This window comes from Vigna umbellata, chromosome 8 (genome assembly GCF_029865625.1).
Source record: "Vigna umbellata cultivar VRB3 chromosome 8, Vumbellata_1.0, whole genome shotgun sequence".
NCBI classification, from domain to species: Eukaryota; Viridiplantae; Streptophyta; class Magnoliopsida; order Fabales; family Fabaceae; genus Vigna; species Vigna umbellata.
In genome coordinates this window covers 15,617,369-15,627,357 of record NC_142172.1, presented here as the reverse complement: position 1 = coordinate 15,627,357, position 9,989 = coordinate 15,617,369, and the positions used below count along the sequence as shown (strand labels likewise).

At 31.9% G+C, this 9,989-nt stretch overlaps 1 protein-coding gene across 2 annotated transcripts; it reads left to right on the top strand.

The window, feature by feature from the left end:
- The first annotated feature begins 1,969 nt into the window (after positions 1 to 1,969).
- On the top strand, positions 1,970 to 9,468 carry LOC124819904 (transcription factor bHLH48-like). 2 transcript variants are annotated; one of them, XM_047291508.2, is made up of 8 exons: positions 1,973 to 2,757; positions 2,845 to 2,976; positions 3,160 to 3,225; positions 5,371 to 5,439; positions 6,055 to 6,126; positions 6,924 to 7,134; positions 8,457 to 8,542; positions 9,079 to 9,468. In XM_047291508.2, exons 1-7 carry the CDS (start codon positions 2,305 to 2,307, stop codon positions 8,492 to 8,494), a joined length of 1,041 nt encoding a protein of 346 aa, XP_047147464.1. In that variant the 5' UTR covers positions 1,973 to 2,304; the 3' UTR covers positions 8,495 to 8,542; positions 9,079 to 9,468. The 2 variants fall into 2 exon arrangements, with proteins under 2 accessions (XP_047147463.1, XP_047147464.1); XM_047291507.2 differs by lacking the exon at positions 8,457 to 8,542 and having other exon boundaries at positions 1,970 to 2,757.
- The last annotated feature ends 521 nt before the right edge of the window (positions 9,469 to 9,989 follow it).

Here is a 9,989-nt window from a genome sequence, read left to right as displayed (position 1 = left end):
TAATTATTTTAATAATAAAAAATTTAAATATAAATAGAAATGATATAAATAAGTTTTATTATTTTAAAAGCATATTATTTCATTAAATTTTTTTTACAGCTTTTTTTTTTATTTTTTATCTATTTGTCCATTTATTTCAAGATAGAAGATTGTTAAAGTGATCTTTGAGACAAATTCTTCACTTCTATCCGATATTGATTTTATGTCTTTTTTTTAGTCTGTGTTCTTCTGTGTATCTGAACCATTTTGATTTGTATCTAATGTTTAAGCTTTTCATAACAATTTTTTCTCATCAGTTGTCCTAATGATGTATCTTGATCGTGTTGTATTAACCATATAGGCAGACATAATTTTTTGTATTATCAAACTAAATAATTATCTTTTAAATTAGAAAAACTAATTACATTGTTTATTAGTTATAAATATATTAAAATCTATGGTTTACATGATTGAATTGCATAATGAAGTTTGATGTGTTGAATTGTTTGTTTTGGATGTTTATCTTATGATTTGATTTGGTTGAATTTATGTTGATTTGATTTGAAGTTTGATATGTTTTTATTATTTACATTATAAAGTTTATTGTAGTTGAGTTTTATTTAATAAAAAAAGTAAGTATTTAAAATTATTATATTATTAATTTATATCTTTTTAAAAAAACAAGTAATTAATTTAAATCAAATTCAATAATATTATTATAATGGATTTAAAAATAATTTTAGAGGTATTTAATAAAAACTAAATTTTCATATACATATTAGTATAATATTTATAAATAATAAATTTGATTCTAATTAGAAAAAATGGAGAGTTGATATATGAGACTTAAGACTCCATTCAATAAAACACACACAATACAAAGTCTTTAAATAAAGTATTTTTGTTTCTATTATATTATTTATATATTTGCATTGTCCTTTTCAATTTTATTTTAAGAAAATAGATCCTTAATTTAGTTCAAGCTGATCGGGTTGGAAAGTGGAGTGAGACACTTGTCACCCTATATAATGTGATAGAGGAGAAAAGAGATTAAAGTGCAGTTCTGGGAACCCTATTCTCCGTTTCCGTTGCATTATCATCGTACAAAAATACCCGTATAGTTGAAATTGTGACCTCTCCATAGCGAAGCCAGGTTGCTTTCATAACACTTGAAATGGCGCTGAAGCAATCTCTCAGGCACAATCACAGTAACATACACAATACCTGAGAGAGAAATATGTAAAATTATTCACTATTATTTTATTTACATCAAAATTCTTTATTTTAATTTTAAATAATTTTATGAAATAATATAAATATATTATTATTATTATAAACATAAGAAAATTCTTATTCAATTCTATAAAATAAAATATTTATATTAAATTTTAATTATATCTCACAAATTTAAATTTACATAATAAATATATTTTATTTGTTAAAACTTCCGTATACAAAAATGTTATAATTTTATTTTTGCATTGTAATTATAGAAAATAAAACAATAGTCATAAAATATTTATTCTAATAAAATAGTTTTTTTTATGAAAACGCTAACTCATACAACTAAAATTATGATATATAAACAAATGTTTGAAAATTATTAAACACAAAACAGACACATCTTGATAATATGTTTATTTATTTACTGTATGTTCCTTTCTAAAACATAAATCTTTATTGAATGAAATGCACATTTTAAAATATTTCAAATTATCATTAGTAAATATTCAAAAATTCAATTATTTATTATAAATAAATATTAAAATATTTATTACAAAAAATATACAATGTTTTTTTCACACAAAATCATTATTTGTTTAACCTATTATAAATTTAACAGGTTATATTATATCAAACCATTCTAAAAGATTTAATAAATTTTATAAAAAATATTTTAATTATGAATATTTAAGATAATTAGACAAATATATTTCCGTATTCTACGTTTCTATTACAACCGTACAAAAATACCGGAATAGTTGAGATTATAAACTCTGGATCGCGTAGCAAGGTTGCTTTCGTAATACTTGAAATGGCGCAGAAGCAATCTCCCAGACACAATCACGGTAACACACACAAGAACTGAGAGAGAGAAGAGAGAAGAAAAAAAAAAGCATTGACCGCCATTAAAAACCACTTCCCTTTATATATCACTCCCCAACACATTCCCTTCATTATCTTTCCATTTTCTCTTATCTTTCTCTTTCTGCTTTTTTCTTTCTCTTCTTCACTGTCCAGAAAACTCTTCAGAACTTCAAAATCAAGAAGCCCGTTTCCATTTCCCTGCACTTCCTGTCCGGTTCGGTCCGGTTCAATTGGATCATGGAACAAACCATGCTTGAAGCCATTCAGTTCAACGACGAAATCCAAGGCATCATAGCTCCGGCGCCGGAAACCGCCAGTTCCTTCACTGCCCTGCTCGAACTCCCGCCGACGCAGGCCGTTGAGCTCCTCCATTCGCCGGAGCGAGCCGGGAAACCACCGCGCCATAATCCAAAACCCTATCCGTTGACGTCATTTGCCTCCGCCTCCGCTTCGTCTGCCAACCTGACCTTCCCGTCAAACGCCGCCCTGATTGAACGCGCCGCCAGGCTCTCCGTCTTCGCCGGAGAGAATTCTAACTCGAACTCCAACTCGAACTCGACGGAGATAAAGCGAGAGCTGCCGGAGACCGATTCCAACCCGAGTTCAACTCAGGGCGGCGGCTCCGCCTCCGATCCCGCCCTGGAGAACAAGGACGAGAAGGGCCTGAAGAGGAAGGAGCGAGAGAAGAAGGTATACTCACAAATTTCAATCGCAACCGGAGTTAGGGTTTCGGTTTTCGGTAATTTTTGCGAAATTCAATGATTCTGTGAAACGCAGGTGAAGGCATCTTCGAAGAAGAGCAAGAGTGTCGTCCCAGACGATAGTTCCTGCGACGGCCAGAAACTTCCGTACGTTCACGTCCGAGTTCGTCGAGGTCAAGCCACTGATAGCCATAGCTTAGCAGAAAGGGTAACCTATTTAATTAACCACTGATTAATTATTTTAATCACAGTTATTTATAAGAGAGAAAGTGGAGTTGAATAATATTATTATGTCAAAAAAGTTAAGTTGAATATATATATATATATATATATATATATTTTTTTTTTTTTAAATAGTACTTACATTTTTTTTTGTTTAACCGTGTTGTAGGCTAGGAGAGAGAAGATAAATGCTCGGATGAAGCTTTTGCAAGAGCTGGTCCCGGGTTGCAATAAGGTTGGTCCTTTTTCTTCCTTTTCAGGGTTTAGTTTATGGCTTAATTACAGAGTTCATTAACCGCGATTTGTTCATTTTTCATGATTATGCCATGATTATCTGTCTGATTTGTCTCCTAAAAGTGCAATTATGTCCGGGGATTATGGGGTTTTGGAAACTGGCTTGTGTCATTGTCACCTTTTCACCTAAAAAAAGTGTATGCTTTTGTATCAAGAAAAGTGCTCACTCCCACTGGGTGTGTCAACACGGCATTTTCGTAACCTTCTCTCTCTGGTGTTGCTTTTTGAATTGGTTTGTAACGTACTGAACAAGATTGTTTCAAGGTTAACTCCGTCATTCCAGTACAAAAAAAAATGCTTTTGTTATTCCAATCTTGTTCCTCTGTTTAAGAATTATTTGGATAATTTTTTTAGTAAGTATTTATTAGGGAATAATATACACTAGTTAAATGAAGATGGGTTATTTTATTATAACTGTTTTTATAGCAAGGTTTTTTTATAATTTGAAATTAGTTTATGCAAAATTTTAAATCAACTTTGTTAAATAAAAAAAGAGATCCTATTAATTGGCTCTCTATATAAAGTACAGAAGATTTTTTTTTTTGTATTGTGTATGCTTATGAAAAATGTTAATAACAAAATTTAATATTTTTTAACCCATTATCTTTTCTAAATTTTGTTGAGAATTATTAATAATTGCATATTTTAGTGGGACTTATATTTTACGTGAATGAGTTAATCTTGATTTTTTGTTGTTTCTTTTAATAAACTTTAATAATAGTAAATGATGTTCTAGAAAAATTGTATTAGACTGCGTTGTTAAGCCTTGTAAGTGCATATTTAGATGTGTTTGGTTTCCCATTGAACTCCCAAATTATTGTTTTGGCAAGCAGTAGTTTAGATTATCTACTGAAATTTCTGCGAGGAGTTTGAGGTAGGTTCAAGCCCTTTCTCCATCCTTAATCGTTTTTGTTCGTTTTTGACTCCGGATTTTGGACTTCAATGTGAAATAATGAACTGTACAAAAAGCGACGTCAAGAAAAGAATGTTACATAAAAGTAATATAGCGATTCTTCGTTTTATTTAGCCATAAATTAGTCGTTGTTTTTTTGAAAAGGACAAACAAAAATATGCGTCACGGTTTGTTCAGGACAATTAAGGAAATCCTCCCTCGTCCCTTTCTCCAGCCAGAAGGCTTAGTGAAGAGACAGAAGGGTGGGCGTGTGGGGCGAAAATGGGGGGCATATTTTAGCTGGACTCTGCTCTTAACGATTTGAAGACACATAGGTGGGTGTATTGAAACTAGTGTGCATGGGTCCCCTCGGCCATTGAAATATTAATCCTTAAGACGGTGACGGTTCCATCTTCTCTAGGAGTTTGGTATCCATCAATCATTTATGGGATGGCGGAAATAGGGTGAAAAAAGAAAGCATTCCTTTTGCAGTGCATCTACCAAACGGATAAACCTAACTGGCTTTGAACACTGTACATGATCAAAATTATGGCCGCCTAACCTTAATCTAGATACACACCTCAAGATTTATCTCCTACAGTTTTCAATTGAACTCGTCTGTTTTGAGCTAGGTACAAGAAAAATTTATCCTTGATTGATTTGGAAAAAATATTTTTGTTTTTTTTCTGAAATCATGATTAGAAAAGTATAACCTTATAAATACGTTGTTTCCTCTTATAAAAAACTTGTACAATAACAGTATAAACAACAAAAGTCTTGTTTCAGACAAATCTTTACTTTTATATTTTTAAAATTAAAACAAAATGGTATCTTTGTAATTATTTATGAAGAAATGAAAATCGTAATATATTTTCTCAAACCAGCAAACAAGGTATTAACTTGACCTTTTTCTATTTAATATAAAGTGATATTTTGAATAATTTTACCTGCGGATGTTTCTCAACATGGGAAAAATTTGATCTCACTCCTTTTCACTTAATTAATGATTTACTATACACGATCACGATTTTGTCGATGCTACTGTGGACCTATTTAGGTTTAATCTAGAGGCCTTAATAACCGGCCACTATTGTGAATTTTAAATGCATTTAGATTGTGTTTAATTTTTCTCAAAGCAGTAAATGTAGTAAATCAGATATAGCTGAAGCTGACACAACAATGTTTTCTGTACAGATATCAGGCACAGCATTGGTTCTGGATAAAATCATCAACCATGTGCAATCTCTACAACATGAAGTGGAGGTCAGACTTTCGTATCATTCACATTCTTGGCAGTTTTGACAAACAATGAGAAAAATAAAGTTATTAGAAGTAATCTGATTCTTAATATTACTGTGGATAGTGCGTACAAACATTTAAAAAAAGTGGCTGGTTTTCCTTTCTCCCCTGTCTTTATCTGATACTTCAAAATTGACATGTAGCCCAATAAAAAGCTACCGTGAGTTTCTGGAATATGATGGCAGTCATCATAACAAATAAACCATTGCTTGCCTATAACCATTAAAGCCATCATGATTCTATTATTTTGTACCATATGTCATTATAAGCTTCGACTTTCTCATATGAATGAACATGGAATTGGATTTCATCTTATTACGGAACTGCCGCCTATCTGCCTAATGTGGACTAGAGACTTGAAAATAAATGCTCTTGGAAGTGTGCATTGCTTGGTTTTTGTATATATGCGCAGAAGTTATAAAAATGATAAAATTGTTTTCTTTGAGATGATAATTTATCTAAGTTTGCTTGCAAGTGAACTACAATTATGAAGAATCTTTCTATTGGAATACAGTGCTATAATATGAGTAATTTTCATCAAGATGATGTTGTTCTTATTGATTTTCGTTATCAATCCAGATATTATCGATGAAACTGGCAGCAGTGAACCCAGTAATTGATTTCAACCTTGACAGCTTATTGGCTACCGAAGTAAGTATAATTTTTTAGCTTTTGTCTTTGCTGGGGAGTCATCTGAAGGACATGGGCTATGGCTCCTGATTTACATGATAGATCGTGTTCAAATCTTGTGTCATCTTTTTCCTAATGATTATGAGATAGATCCCACCTATTTATTGTCTGCCAAGGGGGGAGATATCACACGAGAGAATCCACTTCCTGTGTGAATGAGTTTTGTCTGGTTGGATTCTAAAAGATTTGTGGAATAACATTTATCATCCATCACCTTCTGGAGTAGTTTCAGTTATAGTTTTATTGGAAAACGGGCATTTGTGCAGTATTAAGAAGTCTGATGTAATTTTAGACTACTCTTTCAAACACTTACATTTTCACATTGATTAGTGATAGATCAAAGTTTTGCTGCTGCCCTATCAGTTGTGTTTTGCTTTGTTTCTATATTTCCCAAAACACTGGAGTGGTGAACTTGAAAATTGGGACAGTGAAAGAGATGCCTCATAGTCAGTTACTGCCATTCATTCATGCTGTAGGATGTTCTTGCAGACCAACCATAAAACTGTAGACGCTTAACAAGAATTAACAATGTGTACACATAGATGCTAGCATTTGATAGCCTATCTTGTCATAATTAGTATTTCAAATTCTCCTGTTCTGTTGGAATTGCGCGTTTTGATTAGTTCAGTTGGATCTGGTATATGCTCTGGGGTATGTTTCTGTTGGATGAAGCTATAGAGCCAGTTCAGCATTCTCCATTGATATTTAGATTTTATGTTAATTTCCTTCTGCTGATAAATATTGTCGGTAACTTGTAGGGAGTCTCTCCAATGGACTGTAACTTCCCTCCCACAGTTGCACCCGTCGTCTGGCCAGAAATCCCGCAGAATGCAAACAGACAACAATATCAGCAACCGTGGCAATTCGATGCATTCCACCACCAGCCCATTTGGGGCAGGGAAGAAGACAACACTAATTTTATGACTCCAGAAAACTCACTCTTGAGTTATGACTCATCGGCTAATTCAGGTACATCAGACTTAAGCTTCTATCTCACCCTTTCCTCCCAGAAGTCCCATTCAACAAAAAAATGCATTTAATTTCATCATGGCACTCGGCTTCTAAATAAACTAGAACTAGAAATGTACCCGCGCGTTGCGTGAATGTTAACCCTTTTAAAAAATTTCGGTAGACATCTAAACAAAATAATGAGGACAAACTTCACCTAATAGAATACGACTAACTCCATAAAAAATAGGCTCGTCAACAATCTTTTCTAGAAAACCTTGACCAACTTTTATAGAGAAACAGTCTTGGTCTATATCAACCAAACACATTGATAATATTCTCATAAATGTGAAAGAGAAAAATGTAAATTCTTTGATTGTGAGCAGGCCAATTACCCCCTTAAATTTATATAATTCAAATTCTTTGAAAATTTCTTATCTAAATAACATCTTTTACATAGCATTTCAAATTTTTTCCAAAAATAAAATTTTCTAATATTATAAGAATAGACATTCACATATTTGTTTTTGAAAGGATATAACTTAGGACTCATTTTGTCAATGGGTCACAACCTCTTTCACATTTCTTTCTAAACCCATTAAACTAATGATTTTTTAATTTTTTTTTTGAAACAGTTTAACATTTATTATTATGGCAGAAAAAAAATCTATAAATTTTGTTTTGGACAATGATTTTCTCACTATTACCTCCGTAAGCACCACTAGCATCGGTACTGTAACGTCGTCGTTTTACCACTATCATTAGTTTCATCATCACCTACACTCTGTCATTTTAATCATTATTTTGACATATTACCATCGTAGACCGTTGATGTTATTTTGTTACAATTATCATTGTCGATACTACTATTATAATCGACACCTTCACCATTGTCATTGTGTTACCACTGATATGCTACTGTCCCCTACAAGTAACCTTATTGCATTAGTCATTACCATATTGTCATTACACCATTACCATAAGACCAACACTTTCATCATTTACCACAATTGTTCTTGTCACTCCATACTAATGCAGTTCTAGTTTTTGACATCGCCAACACCATACAAACATAATTTTAACCAAATAAGATTTTTCTTTTTACTGTTTCAATATGAATCTATAAACTAAAAATTGAAAGTTTAAAAGGCAAAAACCATCCTACGCTAAAAATCTTTTTAAAAGCTGAAAACTGGTTGTAGGTTTTAATTTTTTTTAAACTCAACTAAAAGACGAGTCTCAATAATGCCCTTGTGTGGTGTGTGTTTGTCTCTGTGTAGAGAGAGAATCCTCTCAATTATGATTTCACAACTTGCATTTGGATCTTGAATTGCTTTTAATAGGCGCAAATGAGTTGGGAAACCATACAAGGGACAATTAAGAACTCTATTTCATGGTACGAGGCCTTGATTGAGGACTCTAGTGGCAGGTAAAATAAATAAGAATTTTAAATTTTCTTTCATTCAATGAGCAATTTAAAGGGTAACCAGTTTCTAACAGAATGCACAATAGGCTTAAAATTATAATGGATGTTGTATTACCATTAGAATTAGTAATGAGTAACTAATATAATTTGAATGTGTTTAATAAAAACACGGATTATTGATTAGTTAATAATTTTAGTTAATTATAAAACAATAAATGTAAAATTAAAATTCTAAAGTAATAGAACAAACGGAAGTGGAATTATAGTCATGACAACATATTGTTTTTGTAACTCATTTTACATATTATAAATAGATAAATGTTGTATTTTCTAGGGAACATACTGATGCTGTAAAGCATAAATGAATCATAAATAACTCAACCCAAGTTAACTTGTCATAAAATTGTTATAAATTGCTCAAAAGGAATTAGTTTGCATTACAACAACAAATATGTTATTAAATTTTTAGGCACTCTGCAATTTTATCCTGGTAAGTTACTTTTGAATCTGAATGGAACAATTTAAAATTTGTGATACAGTATCTCTGCATTCAAATCAGTTGAAGATGGAACTCTGAAGGGGTACAGAGGTGGTGGCACCAGTAGCAATTAGTGTATATAACAAATATAGTATTAGCAATTAGCCGTGATTTGAGCAGCCTCAACATTCAGCAGGGTTTCCTTGTCTTCTATTTTGTCAGAGTCAGTTGGAAACCTGGAATTTATTCAGCCAGCAAGGAAGAAGAATTGTTAATCTATTTTTATAAAATATATTAGTATCACTATTTATACTAACTACAGGGGTCATTCAATCTATGCTGTGATTGATTGATTCAGATTGTAAAATCATTGACTGGACTATTAGTGAACTATCATGGAAGTTTGTTGCTATGTTCATTGAATGCTACTTGATGGTTTGGTTCTTTTTCATGATTTTTCTGAACAAAATACTGGCAATTTTTCATTTCTATCACAGAGAAATGAATATTGTTATCTTTATTGAGTTTAATTTACTTGAAGTTGATAACAAAATCTTATTACAACTTTCTAATTCAACTGGAACTTAGAGATAAATTTTACTTGTACGTGGATGTGAAGAAAATTCGTGAATATGTTGACATCATAGAAGATGAAGGTTAGTTAGAGATTTCAACTAAATTCCAAAGACACTTTTATGTGTTTTACCATATTGACTTGGCTACTGACGTGAATTTCTGCTGTTCAAATTGGTCCCCGTAGGTTAAAATGAACAGGTCATGATGATGCGCTCTGCATTATCTTCTGCATTATTTCTATTTCAGCCACAAGCTTTTCAGGTGCAAGTAATTGCTGATGTTATATTTAAAGGACAATTTATTTTTATTGGACTTTCTGAAAGATAATATTTAGTTCTGCATCCATTTAGGGATGATAAATTTAAGGAGGATGTAGCATAAATTGATCTATTTTCA